This window comes from Perissodus microlepis, chromosome 6 (assembly GCF_051167445.1).
Source record: "Perissodus microlepis isolate ML-2025 ecotype Zambia chromosome 6, ASM5116744v1, whole genome shotgun sequence".
Lineage (NCBI taxonomy): Eukaryota > Metazoa > Chordata > Actinopteri > Cichliformes > Cichlidae > Perissodus > Perissodus microlepis.
Window position 1 is genome coordinate 28,780,986 of NC_140466.1, and position 25,667 is coordinate 28,806,652.

The 25,667-nt window shown below is 41.0% G+C and overlaps 1 protein-coding gene across 3 annotated transcripts; it reads right to left on the reverse strand.

Moving 5' to 3' along the window:
- Positions 1-1,025: 1,025 nt before the first annotated feature.
- vap (vascular associated protein) lies at positions 1,026-13,339 on the reverse strand. 3 transcript variants are annotated; one of them, XM_084931860.1, is made up of 12 exons: positions 13,149-13,339; positions 12,851-13,042; positions 12,175-12,558; positions 9,901-11,832; positions 9,713-9,801; positions 9,530-9,588; positions 8,774-8,937; positions 7,179-7,344; positions 6,899-7,090; positions 4,468-4,689; positions 2,764-2,923; positions 1,026-2,658 (listed from the first exon to the last, which is right to left on the reverse strand). In XM_084931860.1, the coding sequence occupies exons 2-12, from the start codon at positions 12,891-12,893 to the stop codon at positions 2,584-2,586; spliced, it is 3,486 nt and encodes a 1,161-aa protein (XP_084787986.1). In that variant the 5' UTR covers positions 12,894-13,042; positions 13,149-13,339; the 3' UTR covers positions 1,026-2,583. The 3 variants fall into 3 exon arrangements, with proteins under 3 accessions (XP_084787986.1, XP_084787988.1, XP_084787987.1); XM_084931862.1 differs by lacking the exon at positions 12,175-12,558 and having other exon boundaries at positions 13,149-13,338; XM_084931861.1 differs by lacking the exon at positions 13,149-13,339 and having other exon boundaries at positions 12,851-13,105.
- Positions 13,340-25,667: the final 12,328 nt, after the last annotated feature.

Genomic DNA, 25,667 nt, shown 5'->3' on the forward strand with positions numbered 1-25,667 from the left:
GACCACACAGACATGCAAACACACACACACACACACACACACACACACAGAGCTAGGTGTAGGTAGGCAATCAGGTGATCAGAGAACTGGCTTTTCCGCTCAGCATTATCCTGCTTTGAATTGACGCTAAACACACACACACACACACACACACACACACACACACACCAAGTATAGACCCAGGGCACCACCATCCCTTTAAGAGTTCCTTTGGATGACGTCCATATAAGGAGATATTGGAGAGAGTCACATGGGGGGAAGAATGCGCTGCTCCGGTCATGTGACCACTCTGAGGAAATGAATGAATCTCCCTTTTTAAGGCCATGTTTGTCTGTTACCGCTCACATTTTCTTCTGTATTCTTTATCCGATTTATGTTTCAATCACAGTTTTAAATGATTAAATGTATCTTACAAAATAATCTTTTAAACTTTGTTCTCTATCCAGACAGAAGTTTCTCAATCTCACGCCTTTCCTTGAGCAATTTCAAAACTAGGCAGCGTGCATGACTCATGCACGCATTACAACACACAAATGTAGGCACTCCCTCACACAGTCAGAGAAACTCACAGTCCTGGGTAAGGCCAGCTCTGACTAAGACCGTATATGGAAGAAGCTGGCAGGTAGCTTCTGTCCACTTCTCACTCATCCCCTTCTCTCCCCACCCTCTCCCTTTAAACTCCCATTAAGTCTCCAATTCAGCCACTCTCTTTTTCTGTATGTGAGCACCATGTATGCTCAGTATGCATACTTTACCTGTTTCAATCTTCACCATGTTTCCAGTCGTTTAATGGTCACATTCCAGCAGAGTTTCATACACAGCATTGAGGGGGCGGGGCTCGTGTATGTGTGGTATGCCTGTGCTACAGTAGAAAAAACGAGAACGAAAGAAGGTATATGAAACACTAAAATATTAGATTAGAAGAAGCCACAAAATTAAGTCGTTAGTGGTCTTTTAGCTATTACTGCAGTTAAAATGAAAATCAGAGAAACCGCATTTAGTAAATAATAGCACATTTATTACTGTGAAATAACAATGCATCTCATGTGTATAATGTAAGGCATTAGCACGAAGTCTTCTGTCAACCTTTAAGCTTACTGAATTTTTAATTCTAAAATATTATGTCCTATCTTAGAGTCACAGGGACACACAACCTTTCTTTTAGGCCCCTAACAGATGAGATACAGGGCTACAAGATTAGGAACAATAATGATATGCAGTATTATGCTTGTGTCACCTCATTTCTTTATATTTTGTTTAGGCAAAAACAGAGTTTGTACAATTCTAAGGAACTCGAAAGTCAATACTTTGTATGACAATCCTTACTCTCCAACATAGTCTGAACTCTTAGGCAAGCTTTCTCATACTTTAAGTAGTCTTCAGGAATAGTTCTGGAGGCTTTCTAAAGGACATTCAAAGCTTTCTTGTTTCTCTGTTATCCTGCTTTTTGTTCTGTTCTCTGTAAAGATGATCCCACACTGCTTCAGTAATGTTGAGGTCCAGCCTCTGGGGAGGCCGATTCATAATCTTTCATTGTGTGTTTTTCTACCCAGGTATGCATTTACTGTATTAGGAGTGTGTTTGGATCACTGTCATGCTGAAAAATAAACTTGTTGCCAATTAGATGCTTTCCAGATGGTATTGCATGGTGGATCTAAATTTGACAGCACTTCTTCTGTGTTCATAATTCCATCAATTCTGACAAGATCTCCAACACCACTGGCTGAAATGCAGCTCCAAATCATGACAGAGCCTCCAATGTGTTTTACAGATTAATGTAGACACTCACTGTGGTAGCGTTCTCCCTACCTCCTTCATAAAAAGACAATGATGTGAACCAAAAAATACATAAATTCCAGTTTGGATTTACCCCTTCATCAGACCTGCTGCCACTGATTTTCAGTACACTTCTTATGAAATTAGGCACACTTCACCTTTTTCTCCCAGTTTCCTTTCCTTAACTATGACTTCTTGACCTTTCCACCGATGGATCAACTGGATCAGGTGAAGATCCTGATGCATCTCTCCTGTCAGGAAGCAGCCAGTGTCCAAATAGGAACTTTGAAGAAAGCCTGGAGAACTATTGTTCAGGACCACTTGGAAAATTACAAAAAAGTCCTGCTCCTTGGAAGCAAAATATGTAGAAAGCAGGGGTGGTAACTAAAAATGTTTCAGCTAGTACTTAAATCAATTAGCCTGTACTAAAATGTGAGAACATCTTTGTGTTTTTATTTTATTATTGTATTTGTAAGTGTAAAGTCTTCAGTTGTTATTGAAAGTAAGTAGAGTATAAATATCCTTTGATGGCTTTAATTCCAAAAGTAAATACAATATATTGATGCCCTGAGTAACAGTAGAACATTTTCCAAGACCTTGTACCACACATGACAGACATGCAGTTAACATCTCAGCATCAGAAACAGATTTAATCTTTCAAAGAAAGAAAGAAATGTGTACACATTTATACATTTACTGCCTTACTTTTTTTTTTATTATTAACAAAACACAAATATTTTAACTTTACAATGCATTAATAAACTGTAAAAACCAGTGTCAGAACAGATTGAATCCTCCATATGCAAGTCAAGCAGTCCAGCTCTTCCCCATGTCTACAAGCTCCATGCCTTCACAGTAGGACCGTGGTCGTGACACCCTGACCTGGTTTCATAGAGAAACATCGCATCATTCAAACTGTGAAACCACGCAGACATTTGTATCTTACCGAAACTCTCATGGAAACCACATGTACAGTCACACACTCACTGTGGGTGTCCTGTGAGAAGCCAGTTGCTGCAGAAGTGGAAATGGAGTCCAGTGAATGGGTTCCACTGGCCAGCTACACACTGAAAGGTCACTGGCCTTACCCGAGTCCAGCACACCATCCCCCATGCTCATCTCACTCCCCCTCCATCCATACTGGGAACTACAGGGTGCAAAAGGATTATTTACATTATTTAAACACTTCAAGTTCAAATTAGCAGATATTTTAAGCAACAGTTAGGGAAGTGAGTAGTGAAATCTTTGAATGAGTGGGTTTTTAGAGAGATTACTTATTAACATTTAAACTAGACTCAAGTGTATTTTGCATTTATGTACTAATTATTATGTTGTGTTAAGTCCTGCAGTTAATTACGGATAGTTCATTTCATTTCCTATCCAGTTCAACTTATCCCAAACTGTATGAAGTGAGTTTAGTTTGGATTATTTTGGAGGCCCAGTCCACTGATGCCCTAACATCCTACTTCTTGAAGAAACCTCTGCTGCACATGATACATTCATTAGAGTTAGCTGCTGTGGGAACTGGCAATTAAAAGCACCTCACACACATTTAGAGCTCACGCTAATGCCTCACAGAGTTTAATTAGAAACTCCATTTCAACATTAACTCTCCAGGAACTGACTAGAAATTTGGACTCTGTGCTTATGAATCAAAATCTGACATTTTATTGAAACTACCATGTATTAGTGAGATGCAGAGGTGGCGAACAGAAGGCATTTGCGGCTTCTGCTGAAGTGCCAAATACTGCATGCTCTCTAATGGCAACTTGAGGCTGGCTCCAAAAGCGAGTCAATGTCCACAGACTCCCATCCATGTTAAAATGGCCAGCTTTACAGCCTTAAAAAAAAAACAACAACAACAACAACAACAACAACAACAACAACATGTCCACTACAAAAATAGATTGCCCCCTCTCCAAAACATCTATATGGTGGGTGATTTATTAGTTTCAATTTCTTCTTCTTATTTTAACAATTGATTTATCGGGCTACTAGAGTCCGATATTCCCCACCTGACCTATGCTGTTGATGCCATTCTGGAGCATTTGGAGAGTGACTGGGACATGAATAACTTGAGCCGATTATATAATATTTTATTACAGTGTATTTCTTACTAGGCAGCTCATTCTCTTGACAACGATTTCTTTAAAGCTATAACACATTTTGGGGTAAGACTGAAAGAAACGCAGATTTGAAATGTAAAAGGGAAGTCAGAGGTCAAATGTTACATGATATTTGGATGCAAGCTATGATGTGAGATTTACAATCCCCATGTACCAGGATCATTTCCTAAATGCTGCCAATGCAAACACAGGCAGAAGAATTTTAAGCAGTTTTAAGATAAAAAGACATTTTATGAAAGTTTGACCTTAGGGTCCAAAGTAACATGGTATTTAGAATCCGAATATAGCATTCCTTATATCCCATATGCTGTCAATACAAAAAAATGTCAGTAAGAAACAGTTTTAGCTTTACTGGCTTTAAAACGTAAATATTCCAAGGTGACCACAGTGACCATCACTGATAACTGTGAACCAAGCTTGTTTTTAAGCTTCAAGAGTGGCATTGGTGAGAACAGAGAAGCTTTTCACTGAAAACTCTCCCACATTTTGGAACACACAACTCACTGTCAGACAATGAACTGTGTGTGTGTGTGTGTGTGTGTGTGTGTGTGTGTGCTGTATATACCTGTGGGGGTAGATTGTGTTGATTCGTGTTCCGTGGCTGGGGCAGGTGGAAGCCAGTGACAGCGTGTCGTCGTGGTAACAGCAGGGGCGGTCAAGCGCTCGCAGATGCAGCAACTCATCGGAGCGTGTGAAGGCAGGATTGTCCAATGAGTCTGCTGATCCCGCCCACGAGCGCAACCAGAAGCGACCTGACAGCTCATCAAAGTGGTTGAATCTGCGATAGCTGCGCAAACAAAATCGTGAGAGGTCACAGGGTACAGTGCTTGTTGTTGTTGTTGCTTCTCTTTGCAATCTGGGTTTTCCTTTTTTTTAACAATTGTGTGCCAGCTTTAAACGTTTCACATGAACAAAATTTCAAGAAGGAAAAAAAAAAAAAAAAATCAACCTAGTCGATGGGAGACAGCCCTTTTACAAGGTGGGGTCATAACTTGAACCTTATCTCTGTGGCATTCATAGAAGCTCTTATTTTACCCCTAAAAATAGTTTCTTCTTAAAAGCTCTTCACAAAGCTGCTCAGTTTCACCGAGGAACAAAGAACTCCTAAGACAACAGAAAGGTCGGAGATGACCCCGCTCATACAGATGATGTTATGTTTCATGAATGAACTGATGTGTCACAGTGACACATGACTGCTCCTTGCCAGTGAATAACTTTCCATTTACCAGAAATAGATCAGCAGGTAAGAAGAAACATTAACAGATTTGTTTAAAACATTGCGGATCAAGAACAATATAAAACTATACCGCTTAATCACCATTTAATGGGCACAGGTGATTTTTTCCAAGTTATTTTAATAGTGTAAGTTCCACTTATAAACACCTTTAAAACCCAGCCATTGCCCTGAAACCAGTAGTTGTCAGCAGTTTTGTAATGAACTCTAGTTTACAACCAGGGTTTGTGTACACTCTGTATACTGGCAGGAGATTACTGCTCTAAGATGTATAACCAATTGTGACTGACAGCTGCGATATTTCTGTTCATCAGTGCTGCACACAGATTATAGAAAGGCCAGAACTGTTCAGCATATCTGATGTATTTGTTTTATTGTAGGGTTTTTACCTTACAATATAAAGCGCCTTAAGGCAACTGTTGTTGTGATTTGGTGCTATATAACTAAATGAATACTATTTGGAGTCATCATGAACTCAAATTTAAAAAAAAAAAAAAAAAAAAAAAAAAAATGCATTTAGCAGTGTTTTAGTATAGTCATAAAAGGTAAATCCTCCCCATTATTTGTATAAAAATCCTCTGGGATAACTTCTTTTAGGCTAATTTTAAAATATTTTCCTGTGCTAAATAAAATGCTTTGCAAAGTTTCTCTAAACTCAGGCAATTATGAGCTACTTTTAGTCTTGGGATGTTTAAAAAAATAACTCCAAAGAGGTCCCAATTTCCTGGAAAACACACATTTCCTACTCTAAGTAGACATACTGGACGTAAGGCTTAGCTTCAGACTTATTACTTCCTGTCAGATCTTTGTCTTTGTACATGCCCAACATTCAGTCAAACAAACAGTATCTTGATTAAGATCGATATGCTTTTGCCTCTTGCAGTCTCAGTTTGTTATTAAGGTTCAAATGAAAAGTGCTTCGACACAAGAATCCTTGTAGGTAGACTTTCATGAAGCTGAATCCAAGTCTCTGCACGCCATCATATTAGAACCATCCAAAACTACAAGGTAATTTTTTCCAGACTACACTTGGAGGAACACCCGTGGTTTAAAAACAAACATTAATATGAAAAGAAAGTATACAGAACTGAGATTGCATTTATGCTGGATTTACTAATATTACCATGCATACACCTCTAATATTAGTTGTGTAGGAGGCATTTCCATTCAGGAACATCTTGTCTAATAGGATTCCTCATCTCCTGGCCCAGCACCCTAATGAAACATGTCACAGTATCAATGACTGTGTCTGTGTGCTCAGCTGTCAGCATATGTGGAGGTTAGACATTCAGATTGAGCCAGCAGTCCAGTTCCACCTTCATCCTTAGTATGTGCGTTGTCAGCTAGACTGTGCCACCTAGTGGCAATGAGTGTTTACAGTTACTGAAGAGCATGTGCGTTTATGTCAGTCTCTGGTTTTTCTCTCGTCGATCACAACAGAATACTTTCACCTATTGTGACTACTGCGATTTACTGTACGTCACAAATATGCACGTTTTTACTATAAATTTTAAGGTTTATGGAAATACTTATCATCCAAAAAATATGTAACCTTTGCAGTGAAAACCACAATGGATCTAAAAGCAAACAAGATGTGACTGAAGAGCAATCTTTCAGTTTTAATTAATATATAATATATAAATATAATAATAAAAAAATCCACTGTGGTGGTGCAGAAAGGCAAAATTAGAAAAATTGTATAATTAACAAAATATGCACATGCCTGAACTGTAGGTGTGTCTTAATAAAAGCCTTTTCCTACCTGCTGCGAGTCTGGTCTACTTTGGCCTGGATCAGAATTGCTCGATAGCGTCGCACTGCCACAAACGCCAAAATGATGATCACTGTCACTATGATGAGTAAGATGGCAAGGCACGCACCAATGAGACGTGCGCGGGTCATCCTGACATCGCACCTCTCACCCATGAACCAGAAATCGTCACCTGCAAGGCAGCTAATGCCCAAATACAAGTCATTTACACATGCAAACAAAATATTCCTGGATGAACGAAAAGTTTTGCTTTTCCTTTTAACGTTCTTACCGGCAAACTGGAAGCTGGTGTGGATGGTGTGTGCAGATGCCGTGATGGTGGCAGTAGTCAAAGTGGCAGACTGAGGAACAGCTGTAGTTGGCAGTGCCAGGCTGGGAAACACACTTATATCCTGCAGAGCACTGCAGTAACCAGTCACAGATGTCGCCCTGCAGACCTGAGGGGAAGGCATGTTTAAAAAGAATTAAAGAAAATAATAAAGGTGGTGCCATTTTTTATTTTCTTATCATAAAGTGATCTCACTGTAATAATACATGTATCCAAAAAGCAGACAGGCGCTGAAGTTTTTAGTAAACACGTGAATATCATGCAATTACACATTAAGCTAATGTGTCACCAGGCTGAATTTTCAGTTGTACTTGAGATACTTGAGACTTAACTTAACAATTGTTGATTAAGTTCTCCATTAACCAGCTGATAATGTTTCTTATTTGGTCTAAACAGTAATCCGCATTTCAAAAATTGTTACAAGTATGTGCACTGTATGGACAAAAGGTTACATCGCTTGATCTTTGAGCTGTTTTCAGTCCTGTGACCACAGGTGTGGCCCTGGAAAAGTGTCTTTCTAAAGAGTTAACTGAATTGGACTGTTGGACTGTTATTACAAGGATGGTTTCATTGCAATAATTCAATTTGTCAAATCTCTTCCGTCCAAGATTTCCACCATTTAAAAGGGATCACCACACCAGGTAGTTGTAACTCAGTCACCAAAGTAACAGATCACATAAAGTCACAAAGTGGTGAGGTACATAGTGTGTAAAAGTCACCAACACTTTGACTCCAAACTTCCTCTGGCATTAACATCAGCACAAGAAATGCACATCAAGTGCTTCATGACATGAGTTTCGATGGCTGAGCATCCCCTGAAAATGGAAATGAACTGGCCACATTTTCAGTATCTAAAAGGTTTTACTTTCTCACCTGGAGAAATATAAAAATTTATTATAAAGTTTCCCCACTTTTAGAATAATTCTCATCTTAAAGCTACATGACATCACTCTTGCTTTTCTGGTGTAGATGTCTGTAGCATGTGCTCTCCTCACATGTTATGCCTCTAACAAGCATGCAGTACAAAAATGAATCACTGAACCTACTGCGTTTCTTACCAAACGACTATTTAAACTACACTGCAGCACTTCTGCATTGTAGATTTTTTCTGATGCCAAACATTAAAATGGAAACAAATAAAATGACTCAACGCTATAGTAAAGAAGAAAAAGTTTGTTAGACCAAGCCAGGTAGAATAATTAGATTTTTCATAATTAGATTTTGAGCTTAACTGAGTCAGGCTAACTGAGTTACGATGTTTACATCAGTTTTCCTGTATCTGGGTTAATTGAATAAAAACGTTAAAAAACAATGGAACTTTCTCTCAGGTTAATGAAGAAACTCAGGACATCTTGGTGTCAATTTTTGACATTGATGACAAACACAAACACCCGGTCTTCTGCAGAAAGATGACAGGAAATGAACGGAAAGATATTAAGAACAATGTGCATGAAAAGGCAACCAGACTCCTCCCAAACTGCTCAGCCACCAGGGCTTCAGTCAGCTGCCTGCAGACAGGCACCCGAACACGGGTTTACCTCCGACTGTGATGTTGGTGATCCTGGAAGTCCTGAATGTCCTCTTGTTGCGAACAGCCTGGGCTAGTCCAGTACGCTCCAGCAGTGATGTGGGTTCTGTCATGCTGAGCCACTCCAGAGCTCTGCTGGTTTTGAACTCCAGCAGGCTCTGCACTGCACGGCCACTGGAACAAAAACAGAACTGGAGATTTGTTTTCTGTACCTCTTTTTACGCAACTTTCTGTGACCGATCCCAAAGCATAACCCAATTACAATTTCCACTGCGCTTTAGTTAGATCAAAACATTCCAGTCGGGAGATTATCTGAGCCCTGTTGACAAACTGAGGGATAGCTAATAAAATTAATGTCGGGAAAGCAACACAGAGGTTAGAGACCATTACATAATTTAATGGACACTGACTTTAGTTTCCAAAGTTCCATTAGCTGCATGGGTAAAAAAAAAAAAGTTAATACTTAAGAAAGGGGAGAAAAATGCAGAAGGATGATGAAGAATTTATTATGTTTTTTTCACTTTTTTTCCCCCAATGATGTTTAACTCTGGTGCATTTTTGTGGTGTTTTAATTGTGTTTACTTATGTCTGATAGTTTATATCTTCCCCTAGCGGCAATGATGTATTTAACGTCCCATAACCTGGGATAGGAAACACACACAACTGAGAAATGGACAGTACATATTGAGAGACAAGGTGGAGCTAATTGAAACCTAGAAAGAGCCTGGAGGTGCCTTTCGTTTTCAGCTTGTCTGCACCACCTCACCTGCTCCAGACTCCCAGCAGCCGGCTGAACCCCGGGGCTTTCTGTAGGTATGGCTTCATCTGAAAGAAACCTTAATTGAGAACTCTGTAAAAACTACTCAGCTGAAGTCAAAAATACTTAATTATTTGATTATTTCTGCTTTTTTGTGCCAGTGTGTGTGTGTGTTATTGTACAATCCCTCACCCAGGTAGTAGTGTCGTTCTCCAAATTGACGTTTGAAGCCAACATGGGCTCTTCTACAACTATCTGCAGCAGCAGCTTAACTGACTCCACTGGACAGAACAAGTAAATAAACTAATTTCAGGACTTCTGGATATATAATCAGGATATTTACCTAAACGTAAAACACTTCAGTGGTGTTTGGGAAGTACCTCTGATGGCAGCAGGCTCATCTGGCACGATGTAGAACTTGGGACTGTTTGTGGAGCTTCGAGCAGGTGTGGCGGTTAAAGCAGAAGAGGGCTCCTGGCTGGGATGCATGGTTGCCCGCTGTGGAGGTTGCTGTGGTAGTCCAGATGTGGGAGTGCGTGTGGTCGTGCTGCTGGGAGACCACTGCCAGAACTTATCATACTTTTCTACATGTACTTCTCCATCTCCATAATCTAATGTTACAGTAGAAGGGAGAGGAGTATGTGTAGTAGTAGTAATAATTAGGGGTTGGGATTGGTTACGTGTTGGTGACATATTAGTAGAAGTCGGAGGAGGCGGGTGATTGTGTGTAGGAGGTGACATTCGTGGAGGTGAAGGCGTGGCTTTGCTGACTGTGTGGCCCGTGGACTGAGACACAGACGAGGTTAAAGCGGGGTGTGAACTATCAGGAAACGTACTGTGTGTGTGGAGTGTGTACAAAGCTGTAGAGGACTCTGTGGATGTGGTGGATGATGAAACAGCAACAGCAGTAGAATCTGTGGGCGAGTCATCACGTAGGAGTGTGTGAGCAGGATGCAGAGTGTATGTCACTCCAGTGGTTCCTGTGATGGCTGAGTTTTGGGTTACACCTCCCACGGTCAGCGCTGCCCTGGGTGTAGAAGAAGAATCGGTGAACCCTGAAGTCCAACTGTAAGCCTTGGTAATACCAGGTGGGGAAGGGGTAGTGTTTCTAGTCGGGTGCGCATCAATGATATTTCTGCGTGCGCTTTCTACTGCCGTTTGTGTCTCTTTGTCTGTCTGTGTAAATGAAGATGACGTGTAAGCAGAATGTGTGGGGCTCTCTGTGCTTTGAGGAGAGTCTGTTAGACTCCTTGAGGAAGATGGGAGCGTCATCTCAGTTTGTTCAAACTTATCAGGCAACTCAGATGTGACAGTCTGAGCAGCAGCAACAGATACAAATGAGTTAATTTGACTTATGTTTGGATGAACTGGATCAGCCTCCACAGTGCTAACAACATTGTTGAGCTCTGTGAAGTGGGTGTTGAATGAATGAGTGCCGCTGTAAACTTCTGAAGATGATGATGATGCAGTGGGTTCAGTGTGGGTTTGTGCACTGAAGTCATCCTGCAGTGTTTTGATGGAGGATTTTAAAGGGTCAGAAGTGACAGCAAAGGTCAGGTCAGAATTATGTCTGTCTGTGCTTCTCTGGCTCCTCCAGGAATGAGGCCGTTCATCTCCAGATGTCCCACTAACACCCACACCATGTGTGGTTATGCCTGTATGACCTGTCCTGGAGGAAGATAGCTCAGCTGGAGCAGAAGTACGGAGAGGAACGCTGGCGCTGGACACTCTTTGATCCATTTGTGTGGCAACATCTTTGCCTGTGTTTTTAGATGTCTGAATGGATGTATCTTGTATAGCTTTGCCAAACATGAGAGCTGAACTACTGGCTGTTTCCTCTGTCAATGCCATCAGAGTTTGAAGGCTTTTTTCAGTCGGGTTTGAGGGTGTGCTTGTATTGGGGCCTGCACTAAGTCCATGCTGAAAATATGGGTGTGTTGTATTTCTGGCAGCCATGGGCCCATCGGTGAGGTGAGCAGCTCCAGATGTTTCCGCTCCATTGTTTGGTTTTTCCTCAGGAAGAGGGAGAGTTTCCCTATCACTTCTCCCAGCGACAGGGAGTCCCTGCTGGGGTGAGGTGGGGTTCAGCAGTCCTTGATCCAGAGAGGAGGCACTAGACACAGACAGAGGTGCAAAACTCCTCTCCAGACCATCGTAGGTGTGATCTCTGCCCTCCTTCGTGCCTCTCGCCACTTCTTGATCAACAGGAGGACTATTTGTAAAGCTGGTTCCTGTTGGAAACCATTGAGTGGGGTCTAGGTCTGGATGTTGGGTTGAGTGGTCCTCCGAGGAATTCCTCTCATCTTCCTGGACTGGAAAACCAGGAACAAACACAATAACAGAGAGAGACAGGGTGAGAAGAGACAGAGTGGAAATCACAACAACATAACATTGCTCTATGTAACACACAGAGGGAGATAAGATCTTTCCTACAGATTCCCAGCTCACGGCACAGTTGGAACAACACATTTTCACAGCGTGCTAAGTTATACACTGCTGAACCCGACTCCTACTGTAAATCATGAATATATTTCATGTATTCACTGAGAACATCAGGAGGCAGAAACAGCTCTAAAAATACCAGAAATAAATGTCATTATGATTCTCGTGATAGGACTGAGCAGTGGCTGGTTATTGCAGGAATGTTTTCTCACCATAATAAGCCAGCTGAACTGCATTTAAAGAACGTCCTGCTCCTGTCCAAGTGAGGGCGGCTTTGTTCTTGTCACAACCAGACAGCAGAGCCTTGCCCCCGCTGGCCAAGGCTCGATCTTCTTCCTTCCAGACACAGCGCACCGATATACTTGAACCATTTTCCAACCATACTAACTTTAAGAGTACCTGCCCTCCCAAAGGGATATCTATCACCCAAGTGCAAACTGAAACCTGTGAGGTTTTGTTAGACTGCAGAATCATGGGGTCGAGACTGCTGCTGTTAGTAAACAGTCCAGCCAAAGTGAGATTGATGTGACCAGCAGTCTTTTGGTCCAAGCTGACATTTCCACCACAGTGATGATATGAAGAGGCCAGCGCTTTATCTGAGAAGAGAAAGAGAAAAACCTTGCTGGACTTGTGCAGTTCAAATTGGATTTGTGGGAATAAGCTGAGGGAAGTACAACCAAAAGGATAATTTAGACAGAGAATTTCAGAGCTTACAGAACATCTTATTTCCATTGACTAACCCCAATAATATTGAGGTTGATCCGAGAACAAAACGCTATTCCATACCGACAGTGTGCATAACACTTTGATTTAACCTAATTTAAAGACAAAAGAATAGCAAATAGCACAATAACATCTAACATGTCAGCGGCGGGCGGACGTTCTTACCTGTTGTGACGATAAAAAGCAACAGACAGGCGTGGAGCTGCATTTCCAATGGTGAGACATTTCAGTGTCGGACACCCTTTTAATCCAAAACACATGCAGTTTTTTTTACACTGACAACATGTACATGTTACGAGGAGGACGAGCAAACTGCGCAAATGATTAATGAGCTCCAGTCTTTCCTCTGGACTGTCCCTGAGAGAGAGAGAGAGAGCAGAGAGGCGTCAGAAACTTTCCTCCTCCATCATTTCCTTGTAACGGAAACCGCTGCACTGTCAGGGGCACAGCGCCGCACACTCACCTAAATTAGACACACGTGTGTGTGAGAGGCAGCCTGTCCTGTACTGCAGAATGGACAGAGGTTTGCGGATGGGAAGGCTTTACGCCGCCTCCAGGCTGTTCCACACGACATTTCAGAGATGAGAGGAAGGAATCCAGTGCGTAAAGTCTACACAGGAAAATTACCGCAGGCGGCATGGAGACATGAGAGGGAGCAGTTCATTAGAGCTTTTATACTTACGCCCCACTAGGAGTGCTCGAAAGACTAAAAATGAATGCTATGAACACGTAAACAAGTTTTACGTCTATAGGTTCAAAAAAAGTTTCGGAAATGCAGAACACATGAAAATATACCGGGAAAGCGGATGACACCATTTCTCAAACATGTGGGAGAAAATGAACTTTGGAGGTGACTTTGTAATCAGAACGTGTAAGATCTGTAATTAAACACATTAGCTTCCTCCCCTATTTTATAACACCATGACACCCACCGTGGACTGACTTGTTAAGAAACGGTTGCTTTCTACAAGATAGTGACTCGAAACACAGCACCACATTATACAGGAGAAATTTCCACACATTTAAAAACAAACAATCAAAAACAATAACAATCACACAGGACACAGTTTTGTTTTATTCATATAATGCCAACAACAATAATCATGTCAAAGCACTTTTAAGTGTAAGATAAAGAAATACAGTTTTATAGAGAGAATCCCTGTAAGCACGTGATGTCACTGGAGAGAAATAATAGGGGAGAGCGGGGTAAGTTGTCACACGGGTAAGTTGTCACACTGTTCATAACTCCAACACTAGAAGGCTCTATCTCAAAAATGAAATAGCCACTTTGTGTGACTTCTTCTTCTATAGTCAACCTCCTGTTCACATGTGGTCAAGACTGCTCTAATCTGAGGTGAGCACATCTTTTTTATTTTTTTGACCTAAAAGGAAAAATAAATCACTTTAAATTTTCTTCAGTACAACTTTGTTAGGTATAGATGTTACAAATTATTTTTTTTACACAAAATAGAGGAGACATTAATGTGTCTTTTGATACTTCAGCTGATGTGCTATGTTGAGCTAACCCTGACATTTAGCCAAAATTAGCATAAATGTCAGTTTGGGGCAAGTTGTCTCATTAACTTTGGGGCAAGTCGTCACATGTGACAACTTGCCCCAGTACAAATAAATGCTCCAAAAAATTGTGATATTGTAATTCATTTGTATTTGTAATAAGGTTTTTGAAGAAAGGAAGGAGAGGCAGGAATTAAGGAAGGAAGGAAGAAAGTAAGATGGTTCGAAATTATCAACGAAAGACAGAGCGTGGCAGAACACCACCTGACATTATGTTAAAGGCAGTCAGGCAGGTAAAGATGCAGAACAAATCAATCAGAAGTACAGAAAAGGATTTTGACATAAATTACCGTACTCTAACTCGGTATTGTCAAAAAATTACCAGAGAAGAAATTGAAAGTCAGACAGCCATGCCAACAACAATGGTTAGTTATACAACGCCAAGGAAGATTTTTTCCCCTGATTTGGAAAAGCAGCTTGTTGAGTATATTACTAGGTCAGCTGACATTTATTTTGGTCTGTCACCAAGTGAGGTCAGAAAGCTTGCCTACCAGTTTGCTGTGGCACACGAACTGAAGTTTGTGCCTTTGTGGGCAGAAAAAGAAAAGGCCAGCAAAGAGTGGTTTACAGGCTTTTTAAAGCGGCATACAACATTGTCACTGAGAAAGCCAGAAGCAACTAGCCTTGCCAGGGCAAGTAGCTTCAACAGAGAGAATGTCAATGCTTTCTTTGACAACTTAGAGAAAGTGTTATGCAAATATGAGTTTGGACCAGGAGACATTTGGAATGTTGATGAAACTGGGGTCACCACTGTACATAAACCAGACAAAGTGTTGGCCAGACGTGGATTCAAACAAGTAGGGTCATTGACCTCTGCTGAAAGGGGAACCCTTGTCACACTGGCCTGTGCTGTCTCAGCCATAGGGAATAGTTTACCTCCATACTTTATTTTCCCGCGTGTCCACTTCCGTGACCATTTCCTGATCAACGGGCCACCCGGCAGCAAAGGAGGGGCAAATTCCTCTGGATGGATGAAAGACACACACTTTGTTGACTTCCTGCAACATTTCAATGAACATACAAAGTGTTCAAGGGAGAAGCCCTGTTTACTCCTTTTGGACAACCACGAGTCTCATCTGTCCATTGATGGACTCAATTATGCCAAAGAAAATGGCATAATCATGCTGTCATTCCCACCCCACTGCTCACATCGGCTCCAACCATTAGACAGGTCTGTCTACGGGCCACTAAAGAGGCACATCAACAGCATGTGTGATGCCTGGATGAGGAACAACCCTGGGAAGACAATGTCTATTTATGACATTCCTGGGATTGTGGCAAGTGCATATCCTCTGGCTGCAACCCCATTGAACATTCAGGCTGGTTTTAGGGTGGCTGGGATTCAACCTTACAACAGAAATGTATTTCTGGAAGCCGAGTTTGCACCATCCTACGTCACAGATCGCCCTATTCCGGACCCTGCCCTGCCAGGCCCCAGCACCAACTCTGCACTGCCAGCCCCAGCACTACCTCTGCACTGCCAGGCCCCAGCACCAACTCTGACCTGCCAGGCCCCAGCACCAACTCTGACCTGCCAGGCCCCAGCACTACCTCTGCACTGCCAGGCCCCAGCACCAACTCTGCACTGCTAGGCCCCAGCACCAACTCTGAACTGCCAAGCTCCAGCACCATCTCTATCACGAGCTCACCCTTACCCAGCACTGCAATTACTGACAGCGGACTACCAACTCCAGAGGACATCTGGCCATATCCAAAAGCTGGCCGCCGAAAACCATCCAGCAAAGGAAGAAAACGACGCAAATCAGCAATTCTAACCGACACGCCAGTGAAGCAGCAACTAGAAAAAGAAAAGAATAAGGCTGAATCTAGCAAAAAGCTGTTTCAAAAGAGAGGGATGCGAGGGGGGAAAACATCTGGACCTATGAAGAACAACGCAGCTAAAAGAAGAAAAATAATTCAAGAGTCATCATCAGATGATGAAGAGTGCTTCTGCCTTGTCTGTGTGGAGCCATTTTCAAACAGTCGTCCAAAAGAGACCTGGGTAAAATGCATAAAATGCAACAAATGGGCCCATGATGCTTGCACCTCAGGCCAGGCAATTTATGTGTGCCAGAATTGTGACTCTGAAGTTGAGTCTGATTAATCAGAAATAGGGCATCTGTTTTGTTCAGAGGATAAACATGTTAAGTAAAGCAAGTTATTTGCAGCATTCCATTCAGTTATGATGGATTTATGTGCAAGCCAGAGAACATTTGAGTTTAAAGTTCAAACTAAAGTTTTCTTTCTACTTAATGTTTTGATTAAAATGTGTATTGGATTGAAATAATTGTTTTTTTTCCAAATTCTCTTGGCATAATTGTTCAAATTTCCAGTTTTGGTTTGAATTTAACAATTAAAATCAATAATCACAATTAAGTATTTGTGTTCTTATTTTAAGATAATCTAGTGTGACAACTTACCTGCCGATGGGGCAAATTGTCACAAGTGCACATTCTCCATTCAACAGTCTACAACTCTGTAATGAGATAAGATATGAAAATGTAATGAATACATCATATGTGCCCGAGACTTCCTTCTTTCATTTGGTGAAACATTTATTACGTTGTGATGTATGGTGCTCAGTAAAAGTTAGTCAGTGTGAAAAGTGTGACAACTTACCCCGCTCTCCCCTAATAATAAAAAAAAAAAATTCAAATTAATATGAAAATACATTTTCAATCTTGGTACTATCATTATCCTTCTTTCATATTCACAAATTTTATAAATGACATTATACGTTTTCCAGGGAGACCTTAAACAAGCAAATATATATATCCTGGGAGCTTGAGGGTCCTGCGCAGTATCTTTGCTGTTCCTAGGACTGCGCTCTTCTGGACAGAGAACTCGGATGTTGTTCCTGGGATCTGCTGGAGCCACTTGCCTAGCTTGGGAGTCACTGCAGCTAGTGTTCCGATTACCACTGGGACCACCGTCACCTTCACCCTGCACATCTTCTCGAGCTTCTTCTCTGAGCCCTTGGTACTTCTCTAACTTCTTGTGTTCCTTATTCCTGATCTTACTTTCATTCGGTATCGCTATATCTATCACTACGGCCGTCTTCTTCTGTTTGTCTACTACTATGTCCGGTTGGTTAGCCACCACCATTTTGTCTGTATCTGGAAATCCCAGAGGATCTTAGCTCGGCCATTCTTGACCACCCTAGGAGGAGTCTCCTATTTTGACCTTGGGACTTCCAGTCCATACTCGGCACAGATGTTTGTGTATACTATACCAGCTACTTAGTTGTTGCGTTCCATGTATGCATGCGTGATAGACCCCAGCCTCGATTAATCTTGTGCTCAGAGCTTGTTCCTGTGCTGCCATGATTAGTGCCTCTGTGCTGTCTTTCAGTCCAGCTTTGTCCAGCCACTGGTAGGACTTCTGGATGTCAGACACTTCCTCTATCTGCCGGTGGTACCATGCCTGTCCTTCCATGATGGTTCCTCCTCTTCCTCCTCTTTCTTGGGTTTCTGCCGGCTGAGGTATTCACTGAGCACGCGGTCGGTTTGGGCCATCTTCCTGATGTATTCGTGGATTTTCGTTGTCTCACCCTGGACCAGTGGCGGTCCTAGCCTGTTTGGCGCCCTGGGCGAACACACCCTCTGGCCCTTGGATTGATGTCATTGGCTTCTATCTGCTCCTTTGGCCAGCTTATTATCCCAGCACGGTACCTGATCACAGGCAGGGTGTAGATATTCATAGCCTGGATCTTGTTCTTAGCGTTCAACTGACTCCTCAGGACTTGCCTGATCCTCTGCAGGTACTTGGTGGTTGCAGCTTTCCTAGCGGCCTCTTCATGGTTCCCATTTGCCTGTGGGATCCCCAGGTACTTGTAACTGTGCTCTATGTCTGAAATGTTGCCTTCTGGTAATTATATCCCCTCAGTTCTGACTACCTTCCCTCACTTTGTTACCTGACTACACTTCTCCAGTCCGAACGACATTCCAGTGTCATTGCTGTATATCCTGGTGGTGTGGATCAGTGAATCGATGTCTCGTTCATTCTTGGCATACAGCTTGATGTCATCCATGTACAGGAGGTGGCTATGGCTACCATTCTGTAGTTGGTAGCCATAGCCAGCCTTATTGATGATCTCACTGAGGGGGTTAAGGCCTAGAACAGCAGTGGGGACAGAGCATCTCCTTGGTAGATACTGCACTTGATGGTGACTTGTGCTATGGGCTTGAAGTTAGCCTCTAATGTTGTCTGCCACATCCCCACTGAGTACCTGATACACAAAAGATCCAAAAAGAAGTTTACCTTTAATGCTCTGCACTACGAATGCACTTAATAGTGGTAACACATCACCTAGAAGTCAGAAGTTTAAAATCGATGCACAGTCTATGGTTTTGAGAAGATAGTCGCTTGTTAACACTCCCTACACAGCTTCTAATTATTGCCAATTAAAATGGAAACCCCTGTTTGATGGTGCTTGGAACAAACTGATCCCAACTAAAATGATGTGATGCAGGCTTTGCAGCTTTGTTTACTGCGGTGGTGTGTGCCATTAAACAAAACTGCAGGGTTGAGGTTAGACTTTGTATGTGTGCTTGATGATGGAAAAGGAAAGTACAACATGTGGAGTCTTCCTGACAACCCGTGCGTAGGATCATGTGGACTCCAGAGTCAGTAAAAACAGGGCCGCTCATGTTTCCCACTTTGAGAGCAAAGGAGGCGTCTTCAAAAGCCTTCTGCATCTGAGTTAAAGCAGAAAACACACACTAAGCCATTATCCAAATAAAACTCATACATCATCAGCACGTGACATGCATTCACAGAAAGTGAAATCAAAAATATTTAATTAATTCCATTTTTTAGAAAGCCTATGAGTGCTTAGTTATAGCTTGGCTGTATGTGCATATTTTCTGCTGCTCTCTTGCCACAAGAGGTCGCCACAAGACAGCACTGATTTGCAGAAGTGTGTATGATGTGTAATGAAAGAACCTCTGATGCTTTTGTAGTGAGGGTAGCTCATACACATGCTGTCACTGTGTCTCGTGAGTGTTTATTTTTCATTCAAGAGATCAGCATCAGTTTGATTTTGTGACGACAAACTTCATGTGAAGTTCGCAACATTGTTCAAGAGATTTGAATACACCAGTTTAGGGAGACATGGGTGCATAGAGTCGGGTCGGGTGCACAGGAGAGGTGAAGAGGAGAGTGTCAGGGGAGATGTGCAACAGAACCAGAGAAAACATTTTTACAAGATGGTAAATTGTGGATTTAGATGTTAAGGATTTTGTTGACAAGATTAAAAGATCTCGCGCATCAGAGTAAATTCAAGTTTTAAACTACACAGGGTTTAATTTCTCATCTGATATAGTTATTATATTGAACAAACCAGTGATGGAAGCAATAATATGATGAAAACAGTACAAGTGTGTCTAATTTAAACTGTTCCAGTGAACCTTATGTCCCAATCAGCCTTAATTCATTCTTTAATATGTTCAGTGTTACAAAATTGAAGAAAGACAGAAAAGATCACCAGACATTAATCCAATCAGTTTTCAGCCTTGATTCATATTGAAATTTTAAAATCACTAGTGAAAATAAAGGTTTTCGTTTTTGGGGTACATTCCCACAACATTTTGTTCATCCCTTTAGAACAATAATTGGGACACCGGAAAGTTAATTACAATGACCATTGTGGCCTCTGTGCTTGTGCTGCTAGACCTCAGTGCAGCAATTGATGCTGTTGACCATAATATTTTATTACAGTTATTATTATTTATTAAATGGAGAGTTATCTTTACACACTGAGTTTAATTATGGAGTTTCACAGTGTTCTGTGCTAGGACCAGTTCTATTTACCTCATACATGCTGCCCTTATCATTAGAAAGGATAGAAAATATGGAGCAAATATGGTTGTTTCATGGGTACCTGCTCTATCATGCTGTGTTTTTTGAACACCGTGACACACAAAAAAAATGCGAGATCAAATCTTTTTTATGTGAGTACACAATCCCATTGCATAACATCAGCATTTTTTATATACGCTATCAGTTAAATATTTGAACATACCTTCTCATTTAATAGTTTTTCTTTTTTAAATCACTATTTACATTGTAGATTCTCACCAAAGCTTCAGAACTATGAATGAACACATATGGAATGATGTAGTAAACAATATATATATATTTTAGAATCTTCAAAATACACACATTTGCTTTCATCACTGCTTTGCACACTGTTGACATCAAGGGCGTAGATTTGGTTTTGGCATTGGTGGGGACGGTTGTTTCAACCACCTAACCCTGCCCTGTTTCTTTCTTTTTTTTCCTTTTTGTCTTTGCTTCTTGATAAAAAAAGGAGAAATATACTTGCCTACATATGCTATTCTACATGCTTTTAAACCATTTAAAATGACAATTCATAGTTTTATATGTGAATTATATAATGTTAAATTACTATTAAACAAATGACTGACTAAGTATTTTAGACTTTAGTTTACTTCAGCCATATTCCATATAAATCAGGTATCATACAAAATACAGTCATGACAATAAAAGAATATGACTTTAAGGACTTAAATGTGGGACGGAGAGATTTTGCAGGTCTTTCCTCCCCACTGCTGTCAGACTCCACAACAAAGACTTTTGTAGCTGATCAAACACACACAAAACCACACATGTGCAATAAGACTAAGTGCAATACTCTTTTCTGACAAAGTTGTATTTTTACTCAGTTGTATATAACATTTGTATTCTATTTTTATCCTATTGTATATAATACACCTGACTGCATTAGGACATATTGCCACCTGATAAAATAACACATTGATTCGTGCCATATAAAAAGTGAGACATGTCAATTCAGATTCTTTGCCAAATATACACTAATGAATCAATTTACATCAGCAGCCTAACAACTGTCATGATAATAAATACTAGTTAATCTATAGCACCAAATCATCAGTCAGTCACCTGTGACCTCGCCTCTTCACCTCTGTCCGAGCTACAACATGGCAGAGCTGCTTCTGTCACCTGATGAATAACAGTGAGACATTCCACATACATGCAGTCACACATGTGCTTCAAATACAGTAATGAACCACCAAGTCATCATCCAATTTCACCTGTGATCTTGTATCACCCTATGAACATGTCAGTGCCACTAGGATGAAATTATTGTCACCAACATTTTAAGACATATAATTTTAACAGCCTCTGTAAACTAATATCCTGGCTTGCTCGAGGCTGCCGTTTTTTCTGACAGTTTCAATCAAAATTAGAAATGCTACTCTGGGAGACTGAGATAACTAATAGTGCTGCCTGTTGTGCAGAGAGTTTCCAAAAAACGTTCATGGTTACATACAATTTTAGACTGATGTGGGCCAAAGCCTAGCATAGCCTGTAACTTTATGAGTGAACTTGACTTTAAGTGATTTACAGGTTTGTTTGAAAAATATTTTCTTATATCCACGTTCTTCCTTTTTGCTGCCATCCTCCTCTCCTCCTTGCAGGTCCTCGCAGCGCAGGCTTGCCACTGCTAAAACTAAACAGAGCTCCCTGAAAGCCACAGCCAATCACATTGGCCATATTTGTCACATGAGGTAGGACTCCAGTAGAGAACGTAATTTAACTCTTTCTGCACCGCTGGGTGAATGAGACGTTGACAGATCGTTTTTTTTCTTTCTATTGGGTTTGTTTTTCTTTACTCGAAGGGATCAAATTATTGGTGGGGATAATTCAATAATCGCTGGATATTGTTGGGGACATGTCCCTTCCGTCCATGCCAAATCTACGCCCTTGGTTGACATTCTCTTTTTTGGAGAGAGTTAGTCAGACTGTGGATGAGTTAGTCACCAGAAATGGTTTTCCAACAAGTTCCCACTCCATCAGTCCTTCTTGGTCAAACAGCCCTTGCTCAGCCTGGAGGTGTATTTGGGTGTTGAAAAATAAATGAGGGTTCAATTAAACGTAAACCAAATGAGATGGCATGTCACTGCAGGATGCTGTGGTACCCATGCTGGTTCAGTGTGCCACTGTTCAACTATCTAAAAGCACCCCCACACAGTCACACCTCCTCCTCCATGCTTCACGGTGGGAACCATGCATGTAGAGTTCACCTTTTCTTTGTCATACAAAGAGAAGGGGTGGAACCAAAGATCTCAGATTTGGACTCATAAGAACAAAGCACAGTTTTCCAGTGGTCTAATGTCCATTCCTTGTATTTCTTGGCCCAAACAAATCTCTTCTACTTGTTGCTTTTCTAAGTAGTAGTTTCTTAGCAACTATTTGACCATAACACCTGATTTGTGTTATCATGAGTCTCCTCTAAACAGTGGATGTAGAGATGTGTCTGTTACTGGAACCCTGTGTGGCATTTATCTGGGCTCTAATCTGAGGTCTTGCTACTGTGCAATCTCTGAGACTCGCATGAATTTATCCTGTCCAGCAGAGGTGACTCTTGGTCTTCCTTTCCTTGGGTGGTCCTTATGTGATCCAGTTTTGTCATAGCGCTTGATGGGTTTTGCGACTGCACTTGGGGACACATTGAAAATTTTTACAATTTTCCAGATTAACTGACCTTTTAGTTCTTCAAGAAATGATGGACTGTCATTTTTATTTACTTAGCTGATTGGTTCTTGCCATAATATTAAGTCTAACATTTGTCAAATAGGGCTGTCAGCTGTGTACCGCCAGGCACACCTGTGAAAGTGAAAACCAGTTCAGGGGGCTACATCATAATGCTCATTGACAAAAGACCAAGGGTTTGCAGCGCTGTCAACAAAGCAAAGTGTGGCTACTTTGAGGAATCTAAAATATAAGACATATTTAGAGTTATTTATCTGTTTTCTCTTTGCTACATAATTCCCCATATCTTGCTTCATATATTTGATGTTTTCAGTATAATGTAGAAAGCAGTAAAAATAAAGAAAAAGAATTCAATTCAAGTCTAAAAAGAAAAATGTTTTTACTTACCTGAGAGAGCAGAGTCAGGTGGAAAGCTAAGCAGTCTCAAAAACACTGGTGCCAAACTGAAAACCTTGTGTGCTTTGAATAAAGCACTCAAAAAATAAAATTGGGTGGTTGTTACATTTATAACTTGTAATTTAAACAAAACAACTGTTTATATGGTGAACATCATTATATTGTGTAGGATCTGCATGAAATTCAGCAACTTTAATATGAGATGATATAATCTAGAAAGAGTGGTTAGTAGCCTGGACTTGCAAAATTCACGAACCACATAAGATTTCAAACCACAGGAAAATCACTCGTGTTATAAGATGCAGAAAAAGAAAGAAAAAGTATTGCTACTTATATTGGTTTAACATATCAAGGACAAAAATATAAATAAAAATCTGTATCAAGCCTTGTAATCAGTTATTATGTTAACCAGACTAGACTTTGTTTAATGACTCCAAAAAATATCTCTTTAAATTAATTTTAAAAAATCATGGAAAGGATTTCCATGTTAATAAACGGCTTTCTAGGATTAAATATTTTTGTTGGACTAAAATAATTAGGGATGGGTACCGGTATCCGGTGCCATAATGGCCCCGGTTTTGACATACACGGTAGTAACCAGACCGAAAAGCAGCGCACATTTCGGTGCTTTTTTTCCTGAGCTGTGATACACTTTAGATTCTAGCCAATCATTTTACGTTTCGAGGATAGTAGGCGGGTCCAGGTACGTACGTTCTTTTAGAGCAGAGCTACAGATTAAAATGCTGAAGGCAAAGCGGTCAAAAGTCTGGCTGTACTTCACAGCAAAAGATGCAAACTCAGCAGCCTGCAACAAGTGCTTTAAGCTGATACTGTGATACTGTCAAAGGAGGTAACACCGCAAATCCGATAAAACACCTGGCGACGCATAGTGTTTTTTTAAAAGCCAAGAAATGCGCTGTATTTGATAGCTTGCTGCGAGACCTCACATCGAGCACATCTACTGCGGGTGGGTTGCCTGTTATCGGACCCGGAGTTAGCAACATCCCCCAAAAACCCTAAGAGTAGAGTCCTGGCCCGCAGCCCTTCCAGTGTAGCAGAAATGATGACGGATGATGATGGCAGCAGCAGCCGTTCTTCTCTGCGTGAGTAGCTTAATGTTGTTCGTGTGTAATTTACGTTGAGTAGGCTAACCACGTTATTACATTAATGCATGTAAGGTGAACTAGCAAACATCATCATAGCTACATGCGGCTGTCTTCTAGTTTGATGGCACATACTTCCTTCACCCTGGCCAAAAAGGCTAAAATGACCAAAGAAAAAGTGGAAAACAGTTAAACATGAGAGGTTTTTGGACAAAGTTTGTGTTTTTTCCATTGTTTAAGCACTGCTTCCAGCCAAGAGTGATACCATATATACCCTATAGCTGCAGAAAAGGCTAACATTGTTATCTTTTTACAAAAAAACAGCTAAACATGAGAGGTTTTTGGACAAAGTGTGTGTTCTCCATTCTTTAAGCACCGGTTTGAGCACCGTTTAAGCACCGGCACCGTTTCAAAAGTACCAGTTTGGCACCGGTATCGGATAAAACCTAAACGATACCCATCCCTAAAAATAATTTGAATGGGTTGGATCAACTCAATTAAATAAAGTTCGACTTAACTGTAAAAAAAAAAAAGGGTTATTCATCATTAAATAATTAAGTTGGTCCAACTCAAGTACATTAAGTTGGAATAGCAGAATTGTGTAATGGTAGAATAAAGCAATGTAATCATGTCGGAATTCTATAAACTCTACAAAAGAAACCTATGGGCTCAAATTGTGGTCATAAATATTTTGTACTTGTAAATCAGGATTTGTATGTGTAAAAAGAAATTGTGTGTCTTTAAAAAAGATTTGTGTGTGGACTTAGCCAAAAAATACGTGTGAAACACTCAAGCTTCAAGTTACAAGTACGAATTATGACCCTATTTTTCTTCCTTTCATCTGATTGGGCACCCTGGTGTGCCCATCAAAACAAACTCCAACACTATAGATTCTCAGCAGGGATAAAGATTTGGCTCCCACGTACCACGAGCCATTAATAATTGACATAAGAAATTGTCTCATGGGCCAAATATAATTGTATAAAACACCCTTGGTATAGAACCTATTTCTACCCAATAAACCATTACACAGACCTACTGTATGGTTCACATATATGTTTTTTAAGTTTATCTGTTCGCAATTACCTGGAGGGTCAGAAGCTATTTATTCTTCCTTCAAACTTGTTCCACTCTGTCTTCATCGCTGTGTTTTGGACAATGGTTGCTCACCCCATCATGTGAATGTTCTCTAACCCTAACCCCTAAGAAAAAGGCACTTGGGGCACACATCAAGAAAGGGGCAGGTGCTCAAGCCCCTTTCGCCCCCTCTGCACGTGCCTGGCCTCGAGCAGCCTCGGCCTATTGCAGTGTAACAAGGGAGGAGCAGCTAATGCAGCCCCAACTGTAAGCCTAATCTTAAAAACTGGGAG